Source organism: Scyliorhinus torazame, chromosome 11 (assembly GCF_047496885.1).
Source record: "Scyliorhinus torazame isolate Kashiwa2021f chromosome 11, sScyTor2.1, whole genome shotgun sequence".
Lineage (NCBI taxonomy): Eukaryota > Metazoa > Chordata > Chondrichthyes > Carcharhiniformes > Scyliorhinidae > Scyliorhinus > Scyliorhinus torazame.
In genome coordinates, this window is record NC_092717.1 from 90,319,026 (window position 1) to 90,336,878 (window position 17,853).

General features: G+C 40.3%; 1 protein-coding gene across 8 annotated transcripts in view; it reads left to right on the plus strand.

Annotated features, from left to right (window-relative positions):
• The window catches only part of LOC140385372 (transmembrane protein 200A-like), an 83,835-nt gene extending 66,198 nt beyond the window's left edge, over window positions 1-17,637 (plus strand). For 4 of the 8 annotated variants that reach the window (XM_072467459.1, XM_072467458.1, XM_072467461.1 and 1 more), the window contains 2 exons: window positions 1,162-1,376; window positions 10,932-17,637. In XM_072467459.1, the coding sequence (XP_072323560.1) occupies window positions 10,956-12,527 (1,572 nt within the window). In that variant the 5' untranslated portion in view covers window positions 1,162-1,376; window positions 10,932-10,955 and the 3' untranslated portion in view covers window positions 12,528-17,637. The remainder of the gene's footprint in view (window positions 1-1,161; window positions 1,377-10,931) is intronic. The other 4 variants (XM_072467464.1, XM_072467462.1, XM_072467463.1 and 1 more) reach the window with 1 other exon arrangement.
• The last annotated feature ends 216 nt before the right edge of the window (window positions 17,638-17,853 follow it).

Below are 17,853 nucleotides of genomic sequence, written 5' to 3' on the forward strand. Positions count from 1 at the left end.
ATCCATTTCAGGCGAAAGAATTTTTTAATAATAAAAATGAGGGTCCAATGCTGTGAATATGACCCTGATTACCATTTTAGCTCAAAATTGCTCAGACCTTACTTTGTGCACTCTCTTATAGTCCCACAGGCAATGGAATTGAAGAGGGTCCCAAATATAAGTAAAAAATTACCTGTAAGACTTGCCTAAAATGAAAAAAGTCTGGGATGCTGCTGCCTGGAACACAGCACTGCAATCATGACCACTCCTACCCCCTCTCTTTAGCTTACTTCCCTGGCAGTTGTTCTAGACCATTCTTGAGGCCTCGCTTCAGCAAACTGCACCAGGATCTGCAGCTTGCCTGCCAAATTTGAATGAAATTGTGACCTCAAAATTGTGGGCTGGAAGAGGGTTGCTTCATCACTGTTAGTAACCAATGCACCCAAAAGTTAAACTCATCCTCAATCTGTTACTTAAAGGACAAGTTCATACTTTTCAAATTTCAATGCAGTCCTGGTTTGTCTCCCACATTCTGCCCTCAACGTTTGGACATCCAAAACTCTCCTGCCTGTACTTTTTAACTCGAACAACGTCTCTTTCATCCTCTGCTTGCTGATCTAGTGGTTTCCATTCAAGCAACATTTTGAATTTAAAATTATCATCTTTGTTTTCAATCCCTTCATGGCCTTACTACTCCCTATCTCTGTAATCTCCTGCCTCACAACTCTTCGTAATAGCTGTATTCATCTAATTTTGGACTCTTTCACATCCTCGATTTCATGATTCTATCATTTCTGGCTGTGCCTTAAGATGCCTGGACCCAAGCTCTGGAGCTCCCTCTCTTTACCTTGCTTTCCTCCGTTAAGACACTCCTTAAAATCTATCCCTTGTGCAACCTTTAGGTCATCTGACCTAATATTTTCTAATATAACTTGGTGTCACATTTTGTTTTATAATCCTCCTGTAAAGCACCTAGTTTTATTAAGTTAAAGGCCCAATATAAGTTTTCTGTGCATGTGCTATCATGTTTCTTGGTTTGCTATTACCAGTCTGTAACGGTGTTAGACACACCCTTTTGTGCGTTTTACATGGAAGTGAAGATACTGTGCAGTCAAATTGGATGCGTGTTTGTACGTTTAACAAGGAAAGACCCTTTCATCTGTTTTACTTAATAATCTTCAGGACCGGTGGAAGGAAACCGGAGCACCGGAGGAAACCCACGCAGACATAGGGAGAACGTGCAGACTTCGCACAGACAGTGACATAAGCCAGGAATCGAACCAGGGACCCAGGTGCTGTGAAGCCACAATGCTAACCACTGTGCTACCATGCTGCCCTGAAGGTGGCAAGGAAAAATAATGATGAAAACAAGTTTGCCTGTGCTGGATTAATATTGAGTAAGAAAAGCTGATTAAATCTCAATTGTCTGCATGCCAAAATTTTAAAATTCTCATCCTTCTTTTCAAATTTGCATATCCCCTTTTGATTCACTTCCTTTTAAGGAATAAAATCTGTCATACTTACTTGGTCTGGCCTGTGTCTCCAGACCCAAAGCAATGGCCAAGTAAGTCATTCAGTTGAATCAAATCACAATGAGAAAGTACAATGAAAATAAAACTGGATGAATTAGCAGGCATTAACCGAGACATCAAACAAGACAAAGGCAAACATCCACTTCGCTGGCATCTGCCAAAATTGGGAGAGTTATCCCACAGACTAATCAAGCAACGGTCTGACATGGTCATACCTACAGAATCACACCTTTCAGCCAATGTCCCAGACAGCTCCATCGGAAGGGCAGACCTACCTGAGGTCATGGCACAGTGATAAACATCAAAAGGAAATGGCCCTGGCAATCTTCAACATCGATTCTTGTTCTCATCATGCCTATGCCATCAGGTCAAACATTGTCAAAGAAACCTCGTCTAATTGTCACCTACCACCCTTCCTCGGCTGATGAATTCATATTCCATCATGTTGAACCCCACTTAAAAGAAACGTTGAGGATAGCAAGAACGCAGAACATACTCTGGGTAGGGACTTCAATGCCCATCTCCAAGAGTGGCTTGCTAGTACCACTACTTAACTGGCCTAGAAGAATCTTGAAGAACATATGGTCGCTGTTCTTGCAGCAGGCGGTAGAACAAACAACACAAGGAAAAATATACTTTACCTTGTCCATACCAATGTACCTGTCACAAAATGCATCTGTTGATGACAATATTTGCTAGAGTGACCACCACACTGTTTTTGTGAAGACATCATCAAACTATTACTGTTACAGACAGGGGAGAGATGGTTCTCCGTTTTTCCACCTCATGACTAAACCTAACAAGATGTGTTGAAAGAATAAAATGTTTTCACCCCTTGAGTGCCATGACTCAAGAAATGACACCAGACAGGCTTACTCATTTTTAAATTAAAAGAATATTTTCAACACCTAAAATGTACTTGCAACAATACCTACTCACTCTTTTCATCTCTTTCACCCGCGCACATACATACACACATCCAGAAGACGTTGCATGCACTAAAGAGTCCAAAAAGTCATTTTTATGATTAGTTCTTGGAATGGTAGCCAGAAATACTGCAGCCCTGAGGCTTCCCTCTTGGTTCTCTGAAGACAATGGAGGTTAGAAGTTTTCTGGTGATGAACTTACCCCACGCAAATTGAGTTTTCTACAGTTGAAGTTGTAGTCGAGCCTCCATAGTGAAAAAAATAATCTACAGGTAAATAACCCCACTTCTCTGCCTATGGTGAGAAGGCTCTTTCTTTTTGTGCTGGATATGTTCCTTCTGTGGTCTCTAACACCCAGGCAGACTGACCTTGGGCTGCTCAAGGCATGACTTGTGTTCTTAACCCAAGCTAGATTCTATCATGTGACCACAGTGTAGCTGTTCCCATTTTCCACAGAAATGGTACCTGATGACATAAGCATAGACACAATGGAATTGGCGATTTGCATCTTGTAATTAAATACATTCCCTTTAATTCCAATTTGCAAACACTAAATATGGCTGGTCATTGTATCTCTGTTTCTGAGGTTCCACGAATCTCTCTGATCGTTTTCTTGTGAATCTTGGAGGATTGGTAGTCTTAGCTTGAATTTCTTTACTCTAACTTTGCTTTCTTCAGTAGAGCTGCAATATTTGTATTTTGTTTGCTTGAAGTTCAACACTTGATCCATTTCTTTCCTTGCTGTTCCTTGGCAAGAGTTTTAATTTCACACGGTCGGATGCCATAGGTTTATCCCTTTTCTTTACGTTGGCTGTGTTCCCTATTTGTGTTTATTGGATTGAAGCTGGTTTTTTTAAACCATTTTGTCCACCTTACTTTGCCTTTAGACTCCATGTAGCCCCTGGTTCCTGAATTTTTGGAGAATCCTGAATTGTTTCCTGAGGTAAGGAAAGCGTTTAATTAATGTCTTGTATGTCCTTTTGCAGTAACACTGATGTGGTAAGAAGTATGGTCAAACTTAGCAGAGGTGAACCTTCTTTGATTCAGTTTTGTTTCTAATTATGAAACCATTTGGTTATTTTCACCCTGGGCCACCAGTTCTGGTGGATGGATTAGTGTTGATGCACTGACTATGGGGGTCAATATTGACAGCTGAGTGTAGGCTGGAACCAGTACCTCCTACCACCTGGGCTGCAACTTTGATCCTTGCTGATGATTCACTGAGTCGCACTCCGGTACTTGTTCCTCCAGCTGGTCCATTTCCTCTTCAGATTGAAGAAGGTTACCGTTGTGTGTTTGGGAAGAAGCTGGATTATCTGCCTCAGTGAGGTGTGTCAAAAGTTTTGCACTGATGTTCCTGTCGAGGTCATTAGCACTTGTATGGCTTGAGGTTCTCCAACTTGATATACTCCATGATTGTCAGTTCCTTGACAAGTCCAGGAACCTGCTTTAATGAGGTTTAGGGAAATCCAGGTGGCTCGGCTCAAGAGAGAAAATTCAGGATTGTGAATCGCGTTTCCAGTATCTACTTACTCCTGTCTTGGAGTGGTTCTAAAAGTATGCCTAGAACTGGTAATCGAATCCCTACCATGCCATATAATGGGGTGTCTGTTGTTGACAGCCAGAGGTTAGATGCTCATGGTTCTCTATTGGACAAGTCTGTCACGCTTGCTCCTATGTCTAATTTAAAATTAGTAATTTGCCCATTAATGTATATGTTAGCATTCCAGAAATTATGTCTGGAATCTTTAATCTTGCATATGAAACATTGTTGTTCGCCTTTGTGTGACACTTCTATTTCGTTGATAGCTTTTTGTGCAAAGATTTGCTGGTGATCCTCTGTATGTTTAGCGGTTTTTGATCTGCACCTTTTCCCAAAGTTTTACCAGCCTTTTACATTGGAGCATTCTACCATGCTTGCAGGTTACGGTTCGAGCTTGTGAGGCGTTTAGATGCCAAAACGCTGGCTTGGTTTACCGCTATCTGTGTTTTAATTGCATGGTTTTTTCCCTGGAGTGTTTTTCATATTTGATTGTTTAATGAACTGTTCTGTGGTTTATCTTTCACTCCTTTTTTTTATAAAATGTTTTTATTCTCCATTTTCACATTTTCCTTCAAAATTTACACCCCACCCACAGACAGTAAATGGTAACAAATACAAAATCAATCCCCTTAACAATAACAACAATCCCATCCTCCCACCACCACAAACAACGGCCCACCTGTCAATATATGCATCCAATAAAACAAACTCTCCCCACGGTGGAAACAAAAACAAAGGAGAAAAAGGTGTACGTGACCGCCCATGGTCACCATTAGTCTATAGGGTCCACTCTTTCCACCCCACCCCACCCCTCCCTCCTGCACTCTACGCCATTCAACCTCCGAAAGAGTACCGTACATGATACCCAAGAGTTCTAAACACCCCCAAACTTTGGTTGGCTCTTAATTTGTTGCCAGTTGTGTCTTGACTTAATTTGCTCTGTTTCTATAACCTTTGCTCTAGAGTCGCCAGGTATCTTTATGATACCGCCACGAGGTTCAAGTTCAAGTACTGATCAATAACTTGACACCAATTAGCAAGATTCAAATCAAAACACATTTATTATACACAGTCAATCACTACTCATGCATAAAACTCTACTTACTAGGCTATCTTACTAGGGGCTGGTTTAGCACAGAGCTAAATCGCTGGCTTTGAAAGCAGACCAAGGCAGGCCAGCAGCACGGTTCAATTCCCGTACCAGCCTCCCCGAACAAGCGCCGGAATGTGGCGACGAGGGGCTTTTCACAGTAACTTCATTTGAAGCCTACTTGTGACAATAAGCGATTTTCAATTTTCATTTCTATCTCTATCACTAAAAGGCCTATACTTAGCTTTGGGACTGGCCCACCAGGTCAGGGGAACAAATTACCTTTCGTTCGATTCTGAGTCTGCAGGATTCAAAAGCTGGTATGGACTGGTAGCTAGGAGCGCCTATCTCGTAGCGTGCATAGACTGGAGACTTACTTGGTTGCTGCGGCAGCTAGGCAGATCACTGTCAAGGGTTGTTTCGCGCGATGACTTCCGGTGACGGCGGGCGGGAGGCGGCCGCACAATGAAGAGCCCCCGCTCGGGAACCGCTATTTTGGGGCTTTAAGCCCGGTCCCAGGGTCCGCGGAGGCGGCAGAAGAAGGGAGAAGGCACGGAGTAGGCACTGAGAAGACACAGGAGGGGAAAAAAACCCCAAAGAAAAATGTCGAGGGTGAGCAAAAAAAAACAGCCGAAAAAAAACCAGCTGGAGGTCCATCTGGGAGTGGAAAGGTCACCGCAGGGTCATCAGGAAAATGGAGGCTGGAGCACCAGGGAAGGCCGCACTGGTGCGAGAGCAAGGGGAGGCGCTGAAGGAAGTGAAGGAGATATTATTGCAGCACGGTGATCAACTTGCCTCGATGGGGAAAGAGATGCGGAAGGTGATGGATACTAACAAGGATCTGCGAGGAAAAATGGAAGACCTGGAAAATAGATCCAGGCGACAGAACTTGCGGATTGTGGGGCTGCCCGAAGGAGTTGAAGGACCAAAGCCGACTGAGTATTTTGCCGCGATGCTGGCAAAACTACTGGGGTGGGGGTGGACCCCTCCCGATATGAACTGGATCGGGCTCATCGATCGTGGAGGCCTGTACCAAAGGCGAGTGAGCCGCCAAGGGCAGTGACTCTGTGCTTCCGTAGGTACAGGGTGAAGGAGAAGGTCCTGAGCTGGGCCAAGCAGAAGCGGGTGGTGCTGTGGGCTGGAGCTGGTATACGTGTATACCAGGACTTTACGGTGGAGCTGGCAAGGAGGCGGGCTGCCTTCAACCGGGTGAAGAGGGCACTGTACATTAGCAAGGTGCGGTGCGGCATTGTATATCCAGCGAAGCTGAGGGTGACTTACAAGCTCAGGGACTTTTATTTTGGAACGGTGGAAGCAGCGGAGGAGTTTGCGAAAGCAGAAGGACTGTGGCAGAACTGACAAATTGAGGAGTGGCCATGTGCCGATGTAACCTCATGACTGTATTTTCTTCTTTTTTGTATCACTGCGTGCGGGTGTAGAGATTAAAGGAGCCAAGGTGGTATATATTTGGACAAGAGAAGGGACGGGACTTTCAGTCGAAATGAGAGTTCTTTGGGGTGTAGGTGGATAGGCGGGGTTTGTGTGCTAAAAGGGGATCTTTGGGCTTTCCTGGGGCCGGGCAAGTGGGAAAGGGACCCGGGCGGGGGCCTCCACGCTGGCCGGTGTGTGCCGGCCAGTGAACGGGAGTGAAGTGGGGGGAGGGGCTGCGGCCATCGGAGCCTGGCAGAACAGGGTCCGAGTGATCTAGCCGGGGTGGAAAGTTGGGGGGGGAAGGAACCGAGGCTAGGGGGAGGGGTTTTACAAGAGGCAGTGGACGGGAGGAGCTGGGGACCTGGGGGGGCGGGGGGGGGGGGGCGAGCGTGTAAGATTAAGGGTGACTACGGGTAATCCCTGATTTATTTTTGTCATTTGTTTATGTAAGCATGCGGGTTGAGGTTTGGGGGTTGGTGGGTAGATGGGATCGTTGTTGTTATTATGGGGACTGACATATCTTGCTGATTATTGTTTATTGTTGATGGATGTAAATGTGGGAGAAAATGTGAAAATGGAGGAGAATTTAAAAAAAAAAAAAAAAAAAAAAATTTTTTTTAAAGTGTTGTTTCGCGCTGCTGAGTGACCCTGCCAAGAAGACCGAATTGAACTTGGGGACTCTACTTTATAGTCCCCAGGGGCTTCGCGCCGTTCGGGGCGGACCCTGTATCTGGTTCCAAGTGATTGGACTACGTTCCGATCACTTGGATCGATTTCTCCAATACTGGAGCCATTCCTTGATCGCTGGGCAGTCCCTGAGTGTCCGTTGGCCTTCCTTTGTCTTGGCTCCTGCTGGCGTCGAGGAGTCTGACTTGGCCTTATTCACCTTACATGTTTCAATTGTTCCTGGGGATCGCTCATTAGTATGCAGATGGCTGTGAGTTTCAGTGCTGTCTGGGTTTCTGCAAATTCTAATACACAGGTGACTTTGAACCTGCTAGTTTTTCCTGGCTTGGCTGAATTTCCCTGCATCCTTTGCGGATCTCTATTTTAAGTCGGGAAGTGGCCAACCCAGTTCTGTATCTGGTCTGGCCCTTCCATCTGCCCAAATCGTTCTGGCAAAATACATTCAGCTCGGGAAAGAGTTGCCTAGTGCTCAATACTCAGGTTTTCCTGCACTGGGTTTTTTGGATACCCATCGCAGGTACTGAACCATTTTAAACCTTCGCTGAATCTCAAGAAAAATTGTCAAATGATTATTGGGGACAGTTTGTTACTTTGTCATTGGAGGATCAAATTTCATAGGTGTTTTTTTTCCATGAGGTCACCACACTTTATGGTGCTGTCTCTGGACATCGGCTGCGGCATGTTTCAAGCTGAGCAGCACTTAAAAATGAACTATCTCCCAGTCTGCCTGGATGCTGCTCTTTGTTTGTAATCTTTTTAAAGCCATTTCTAAAGTTTGCTCACCCTTTCCCAATTGTTGTGAGGTTCTTTGACTCTGCTTTTTGATCATGATTTTCAATGAACCTTAGTCCTTCTTGAGCTGCGCAATTGACTTTTTATCTGCCTCTCCAACTCCATGTCTGTTATGGAGTTTTTCTGGCGATTTCCAAATGTCTCATTAACGTCCTCCATTTTGGTGCATATTTTTCAGGTCAGACGACAGATTTAGTCTCTATTTTCAAGAGATGTTGGTATTCTTCACCTGCTGCACCATGTTGTATGATGTTGTGGTTGTTTATGAAAGAGTTTCAGAGGCATAGGGCGGGATTCTCCCATTCGGCAGCAGAGTGTCCACGCCGTCTGAACGGGCCGCTGGGTGTACCGATTCTGGCCCCTACAGGGGGCCAGCACGGCGCTGGAGCGGTTCATGCCGCTCCAGCCTCCCATCCCGACGTGAACTGTGCGCCGCGGAATCCGTGCATGCGGAGTGGCGCCGGCGGCAACCCGCGCATGCGCGGTGGACTCCCTCAACGCGCTGGCCCCGCCGCAACATGGCGTGGGAGTTCACGGGCTGGTGCGTGCGGAAGAAAATAGGCCCGGGGAGCGAGAGGCCAGCCCGCCGATCAGTAGGCCCCAATCGCGGGCCAGGCCCCATCGGAGGACCCCCTGTGGTCTTATCTTCATCTTTTTCCATTACTTTCCAAATCTAACTGAATTATGATCACTATCACTAAAATGCTTTCCACTGATACCTGTTCCACCTCCCCAGATTAATTCCTTAAAACTAAGTCCAAAGCTGCCTCTTCACCCACTGTGTCTTCCTGCTCAGGCTATCTAGTAAAATGCAGAGTTGCCGCTATGGCAGTTGTGGGCAACACCTGGCCCAGGAGACATTTTGTTGATTGTTGGCCATACACAGGATTGCAACATTGCGCTAATTTTTACCCATGTAGCTTTTTTTCTACTGATATATCTGAAGTAATATGCACGTAAAGCAAGTGAGATGAGGAGCATGCTGATTGTGAGTGATGTGCTCCCTCTGCATTCAAAGTGTAAAATATTTAGTTTGTTTATCCCATTTGAAGTTGATTTGATAATTCTATTAATATATAAATGATTAAGCATTTTCATGGGGTCGTGGTTCGTGAACGAGCCTGATTTCAATCTTTTGGCCCACTGAGATGAAGGAGGGCTATTCATGCGGTCTACTCATTAGACTAGGTTGTCTATCACTGCTGTGTGACATCTCGGAAGCTAACATGTGGCGAAAGATTCTGCAGGCTTTGGATGGGTATCCTTCCTGCCAGCTGAGGAGAACAGGTCAAAATCTGGAAGGTGGCTCTCAGTGGCTCCAGCATGAGCAAATAAGCTGTAGGCCCTAGCTGAGTGGGAACCTGTGTAAGACTGCCCAAACGTATTTGATGTAGGATTTTTATCACCAGTGGGAAATTTTAACCTAATAGGAATTCAACCTCATGTCTCAGAAGTGACCCAGCAATGTGTTAACCACTGCTGAACCTGGTGCTTCACAAAAGGTGTTTACCTCAGAATAAACATTTCAAGTTTTCCAATACTATTTAAATTCTAAAATTGTATAAGGACCCAATTTTCAATCCGTACTTTATGGAGAAACCCAAAGCCTAAGTAAGAATTACTGAAAATATTTAACTAAATCACTGGTCAGTAATAATTATGTAGATCTGTACGAAGCAAACAATTAAGATACTGGTTAAAATCACGTCTGCTGAAAATCATCACTTCAAACCTGATGTTTATTTGAGAGAGAAGGTAAGTTAAATATTGTGAACAATTCTTATTTGGTGCATATTTCCCTATAAAGTGCCAATACGCAATAACTTGACTGTGCGATAACTTTGCGCGATAACTTGACTGCGCAATAACATGACTGCCTCACATACCTCCTGAAAACTAGGAGTTAAATAGACAGAGAAAGGGAAATATAGTAGGAAATGGGGAATTAACACACTGTCCATATTATATAATGTCTCACACATCCCATTCTTGTCAAGTACAGAGGATTAAAATCAGGGCATAAAACTTCAAATTATGTGTTATTTTTTAACTATACATTCGTAATTTGATGGGGATTGCAAAACAGAATTAGTTTATGGTTTTGGCAATCAATATAATTACTACTTAATGTGACCTGATGGACAACCTTTCTATTGCTAAAACCTGCAAGCACCTCATTCACTCAGTTACAGCAGCAATTATTGCTGGAGAAGTGACTGTGTAAAATGGGTCATTAAATTATTGTGCATAGCTACTTTATAAATTTAAAACAAACCATACAAACGTGTTTCCCATTTCTGTTTCATAAACAGTCCCATCAACAAATGTGATATTTTGTGCGCTTGAAGTCAGACTTTTAAAATGTTGCTGTCTTTCTGTGATATTTTACTTACTGTTCAGCATTTGCTGCTATAAATGTTGGACTTGTAATGTCATTTGTTTGAATACTAATCATGAACTCCCATTCCCAACAAACAAGATCAATGCTGAACATATTTTTGCTATTTGAATAAAAATCATCTTGCCTTTTCTAATTCTGAAAGATTTTCTGAAATCTGCCAGAATTTGTCCAATGCTGCTGAAGTGATGATAAATACTCCATAAACTGACCAAATATTTTGTGCATCAGTCACTGTCAGTTCCTGGAAATTAATTTTTAAAATTTGAATGGTTTGCAATAAGTAATATTTCAGCTCAACATAAACTAATTCTGTTTTGCAATTCCCCATCAAACAAATTACAAAAGCACTGTTTAAAAAAAAAAAACATAATTTGAAGTCTTCTGACCTGATTTAAATCTCCTGTACCAGACAAGAACAGGATGTGACATTACAAATATGGACAGCATGTTAATTTCCAATTTTCTATTAATTAGATTTAGTACCTTTTAATAATTACACATGTTGCTCCATCTGTTCTCATTCTTTAAATTGTTGTTGTTTTTTTTTCAGGTATAGCTGATAAGTGGATTTATCATGATAGCAACAGGAGGGCTTCTTCGTATTTCAGCTAGGAGACAAGATTCCTTTCGATCGCGTAATCATGTTAAAAAACGCAAAAGGAAACCAAAAAAGAAATGCAAGAGTGATGTAGTGGTAGTGAAAGGCAAATTGAAGCTGTTCTCCATTTCTGGACTGATTGCTGCATTTGGAATCCTGGTATTGTTGATGGGGATAGCAATGACAGTGATGGGATACTGGCCTAAGGGCACTGACATTTTTGACATTGTTAAGGTCCAATCTCACAATATCACCAATAGCACTAGTTTAGAGACTACAACACTGGAAATTATTTCTAATTTTTTAGCCAGCTACTTACATTCTGAAAAGCTGAAGGTTTTAGGACCCCTCATTATGGGAATTGGTATATTTTTGTTTATCTGTGCCAATACAGTTCTTCATGAAAATAGAGACAAGAAGACCAAGATAATTAATATACGAGACATTTATTCTACAGTTATAGATGTACATAATTTGAAAACAAAGGATTGTGGGCCGCTTAATGGTTTTGTCAACTACGTGCAGTCCAAAAGCATGGATAATCTCAAATCTCCTGATTCATTTTGTGCAGCAATGTTGGCCAAAAGTACCTGGCGGACACCCATTGCTAATACTGTGAAGCCTATGGGTCCAAAAGAAAATGATGGTAAAAAGCACTGCGACTTTGTAGCAAACTTGCAGCAACAAATTCCCAAAGATAGAAAGACATTCTCCGATACGGTATACAGTATTTGCAGAGACAGAATCAGAATGAACGATCGAACCCAAATGCCCCAGATGTGTGGAGCTAAGTCAATTGTCACTTCTTCTATTAGTGCATTCACACTGCCTGTCATCAAACTGAACAACTGTGCCCTGGAAGAGGGTGTCGCCAGATATGGGAAAAATGGGAATGAATCACAAACTTCGGAAAAATTTAATGAAACTCAACAAGCAGTTGACCATTTTGCGTCTGATCAAGTTGAAACTATTGAATCTATTTCAGCGGATATAAGCATAAACAGTGATCACCTTGGAGATAATAACCAGAGCATAGAAATGGAGACTTCAAATACCTCATGGTTAAATGGCAACCAATTGGTATCTAACAAAAGCTCACAAAATTCCTCTTCTCAAGTGTCCCAGGTTTCTCCCGTTCCATTTCAGAAAACCGGATCCAATCTTTCTCTCCACACTTTATCCATTCGCTCTAAACTTATGAATCTTGATGACTATCCTTCCACATCCATGATGCAGGATGAAGGGATGGATCCAAGCTGCACACATTTAGATTGCACCAACAGTAAGGACTACATTACGTTAGGTGATGAGGACTCTTTTGAGTCTGCTCTTGTACTACCAGAAGCCATAGATGAGTCTAGTGATGACTGTTCAGAGAATCTTAATAAAGATGTCATACAAGAAAGTACAATGCCAAATAATGAACAAAAGGTGGATAAACCTCAAAGATGTGTGCAGAGACAGTACACAAAGAGAGAGAAGTTGCTCATGATTTCCAGTTCACACAATACTCTACAAATCGAAGATGATGAAATTGATAGTAATTAATAATAGTATTATCATACATAGTTGAGCCCAAACACACACAATGCAATGAAAAGTGCAACAAAAGAAAATAATGTTACTTTTCTGTAGTTATTGATTATTGAATGTCAGTCAAACTCGAAAGACTCCTAGATTATTGTTGTGGAACTAACCATCCAGTTTCTTTAGTTGCTTCCAAATGTAAATACATCAGCCATTGGGTGGCAATTGTTTACCTCCGATAAACACCACTGAGAGTCTTTAACCTAATCCAGTTATTTGTAAACAGCTTGTGAACATTGAACATTGTCATCTAGGATTGTAGTTTATAGTTTTGAACCATCAAAATAAGCCGATTAACTTATGCTGAATTCTGTATTCTGATAAGTTAAAGGTTTTATAGATATCTTGTATAAGCACATAATGCACTAAACCACACAAATGTGATATTAAATAGCGTTTAGTCTGTTATTTCATAATTAAAGTGTAAGAAATGATTTGCATTTGTGCTCACTAATAGAGGTCTAACCAAGCAAGTTATTTCTGTAATCCTGAATTCTGTATTATGCCTCATTGCTTGTGTTCTCTAAATTGTTACTGTTCTAAAATTATATATTTTTTCTTATTCGCATCTTCCTATGTAGCAGCCTTCACACATTTTTGTCATCACAGTAGTTTGTTTTCCCAATGGACTTTACCCTTAATTCTGGCTTAAATGTCTGGACCCATACATTGTTACACTTGCCTTCTATACAAATTATATCACTGCAGTCAGTTTATTTGAGAAAATGTGGAATGAGAAATCAATTTGGTCCATTAAGTGCACTCCAGCATAATGGTGTCATTATGAAGTATAATGGTGTCATTATGTATTTGCCTAGAGTTAGATTGAAGAATATTGTTAGTGGGGTAGGTGGTTTCTTAAATAGAAGAGTAAGGGAGCTGTAGTTGTATTACATGTGTTAGTTAAAAAAGGAAAAAAATCAGAGCCTTTGAAGTATAGGCCCATGACAAGTAAGCTTAATTTCACCTGTAGGGAAGATATTAGAAAGCATTATACCAGTAATATTTTTAAGAAAAGTCGAGGGGGTAGCACTCTTATTGAGGATGCCTAATAAAGCTTTAGAAGGAGCTGATGCCTCACTACTATAAATATGACTTAAAATTAAATGCAACTAGTAGATGAAAGAAATCCAAGAGTGATCGATCTTGTTTAATAAAAACAAAATTCTGAAATACTCAGTAGATTTGGCAGCATCTTTGGAGAGCGAAACAGAGTTAAAGTTTTGGATCGATCACCTTTCATCAGAACATGGATATGGTTTACTTGGATTCACAGAAAACCTCTGAAAAACCTTTGCATGTATGGCTATTTTGGAAAGATTTACAAATAGTCATTTGGTACTACAGAACTTGAATATTGCTGAAAAGAGACATGCTATCAAAGCTTTTCATCTTGTGCTCATCAGGACAGCTGTGCAAGATAAACCAACAGGAAGGTGAAAACAATTTATACTGCATGGATAAAGAGTGCCGATTGGTTAACAAGTGGACTCTGGTAGAGGTGTTGCCATGCAGCGGACAGCTGTTAACTGTGATCCCCTTACAGATGGTTTATCTGATGTAGCTGTCCTGATGAGTGCAAGACGTAAAGCTTCAATAGTATGTTTTTTTTCAGCAATAGAAAAAAATTGACTTCATCAGAACTGTACAAAATAAATTATTGATGGGACGGGTTCCGATTGTGGCCCGGTGACATGTTTTTCTTGATAAGGGTTCTATGCTGGATTGTTTACTGTTATTTGTACAACTAAATTTTGGCAATGATGCCCAAAACGTCTAAAATTTTGGCAATAAAGAAATTGGTAGATTGCCAAGATGATTTAGATAAATAAATAGCTCATAAATGGCAAAAATGTTATTTAATCTGGAGAGGTGCTGTGTTACACTTGGAACCGGCCACACCAACCAAGGTATGTCTGTTTAATGCGTCAAATTAACAGAGCAGGAAAGGAACTTGTGTGTAGTCACAGATCCGCTATTAAAACTTCCTGAGCAATGTAAGGTATCTGAAAGTTCCTGCAATTACTGCTAGGTAATATTGTACAACACTAAGGGTTCTGTACTTGGGTTCATCTACACTTGGAATATTGCACCCAGTTTTCATATCACATTTATTAATGAATATTGAGGCTCTGGAGAGACTACATGGGCAATGTGGATGAAACTTAAATTTTGATTCATTTTGAGAAACATTGATTCACTGAAGATCTAAATCGGACATTGGAACCTATAAATAATTGGATATAGTAGATTTGAATCAGGTATTTGGGTGATGAGTCTTCGGTAAAAGAGTGGAAAGGCAAGAGCAAAGTAGCAACCCACTTTAAACATGCCTGTTCTGCCCTTAGCTGAAGACCAATTTCACCTGCTTGATATCAGTAGCTAGCAGGCTTGCATATAAAATGCATTGGCAATAATCGGCTCAGATTCCAGGAACTATTTATTTTTGAAGAGATTGTTGCCCTTTGCAACTAATTTAACAGTCTTTTAAAGATGTGTCTTGAAAAGCAATATGGTGTATAGCCCATTGAGGTTTACCTATTGAAATGTCATCAGTAACCATAGTCTGCTGGAGTTTTCTCGATTGCCGTATCAATTTCCTGAATTTGACAGTTTAATTTCGCCTCGTTAATAAGATACCACTGTCAGAGCTGAAGACACGGCTTAAGACTGCGCCATCCAGTGGTTATGGTGAGTATTGATTAGCCTTTTTTTTCACATGTCTTGTCAGGTCTTTATGGATTCTGTCCTACCCATAATCTAAAGGGATGGTATGCATAAGTGACCCAAAATAATCACAAAGTAATGAGATAAGCAACTTATTTTTTAAAAAACAGAATATTTGTAGCTCTACTGCTGATTTTGGACAGCTACCCTTCATAGATAATACACTCCGCACTCAGCAGCATACGGACCATGCTATTCTAGGGAATATCTGACCACCATACCATATATCTATTCAATGATTTTTAGTCGTATTTACAATTTGGTCATCTTTTGAATGAGTTAATCAACAGTACCAATTGCTTTAATTGGGTGTAGGTTTCACAAATCCAGTTTTCACTTACTGCCGTCTTTGAAATGTGGCTTCTTAGTATTACTAACCTACCTTCCTTTTCCGCTGACCTGACCACTTGATGTTTGCCAAAATTAATTCAACTTTAACAGCAAATTGGAAATTGTTCATCCTTTTAGTTTTATGTTGAAATTAAGATCTAACACAACAAACATGAAAGTAATATTACATCTTAATCCATATTCAATAAATTATGCTACATGATATCTAGGGAACAGCTCTGAACTAGAAGACAGATTAATGTCTTAAGTATGTAATTTTTTTTGCAAATTTCTTGATTACCTATAAAATAAGTCATATATACCAGAGAATTCTAATTCCTTGATTTGGTCAAATAATATTCAAATAATAATATACAATGATGGAGTATCATTCAGAAACTCATTTTTATAATTGATTTACATTATTTCTCTTATTTTTCAATATTTGTCAACTATCTTCTAATGAGCCGTTGTTACAATTGATTGCTCCATTTTTTTTTGCAGAGCTTGCATACTAATTGATATTTCCCAATTTAATAGGTCCACAATTTTGACCTGGCAGTATTTTCTGCATATAATGTTCATGTACATATGTGTTCCTACTTTTATCACACTAAACAAGTGTTCTGCATATATTTCACCAATAAATAAGGTGTACAAAATAATATAATTTAAAAACCGATTCATAAATTGAGGTTTCTGGTTCTAAGGCAGAATTTCTGGTTCTAAGGCAGAATTATGTCAGGACATTGCACTATTAAAGGTTATACCTTCTCTGGAATCCCTAAACACCCCAGCAATTTAATGTAAAAGCATAGCAGTAGTTAAAGGGGGACAAATATTTACCTAGTGGTACGAAATCTATATGTTTACAACTTAAAATGGTAAAGGTATCTTGAAGCTGAGGGGTACAGGATATCAACAATATTTGCAGCAACGGAAATGAAATGCAGGCTGTGTGTTTTGCTTAGCAAAGTCTAAGGCAATAGACTCGAGTACAGAATAAAAGATAGTAAAATCAGCAGCTTCCATCACAAGTTGAGAGGTAAAGGTGCATTTACTCAATTTTTGACAATTTGATTTATATTTATTCACAACTCTTTTTATTGAAGAACAGTGCTGCAAGTCACAGTGCACTGCACAGCATGCTCTATAGCGCTGCACAACGTAGCATTTTCATATTTCAAAAATGTCATTATTTTTCAATCACTTGACCTCTACCCATTTATAAACTCGCTGTAGAAAATATCAAAAGTCACATTATGTAAACATTCATCTGCACCGAATCTAATCATTAGTGATTTTATATTCACAGCTTTGGCTCTTACCAAATACACAAATACAGAAAACATGTGCATGCAATTCAGTACAAGCATCGTTCTTCAAGATATATCTGAAAGCAAATCATTATTTAAATTTTTGTCTAAAAATAGAGCAAAATATACTTGGAACATTTACAAAATCCTGTGCCCCAGGAATTAAATCATGGTTTATTGGAGGATGAGTATTTAACACACAGATTTGAAATTCCCCTCTAGATTATTTCCGTTAAAGTATTATTTCTGTTACAGTATTATCATATTAAACAATAAATGTGTTAATGATCTGATAAAATTGCATGGAGGGGTGTTTCAGATGAATATGTTAAACATTCATATATCCAACAATAAAATGACAAATTAATATTTGTTCATGGTATAAGGCCAGTATTTATTAATTATGTCTAATTGCCCTTGAGCTGGTGGTAGTGAGTTCCAGCTTTGAATCATGTGGTGAAGGTACTCCAACAGTGTATTTAAGGAGTTTCAGGATTTTCACCCAGCAATGATGAAGATATGTTTGTAAATCAGGATGATGTGTGATTTGGAGTTACCCTTGTAGATGGTTGTTATGATCCTTGGCCAGACCCTGGAATGCCTCTGGGAGGAGGTCTGGTTAGGGACCAGTAATATTTTGTTTAAAGGTGTTAACAGTTGAAATTAAAGACACCTACCTTTGTAATAAAGCCACAAAATTCCATGGATTTTAAACACAAACAATAAACTTTTATCATTCAAAGTTAGAAAAGTAAAACAATCCACTAATATATAGTGTATACACACATACATACTTAAATCAGAATTAATATGAGGTACACATGAATTAAAGTGCACATCAAATGGCAGATGACATAGGATCCTAAAAACAGAACATAGGGATTTAGGAAGTAAATTGAAAAGTAGGACCTCAA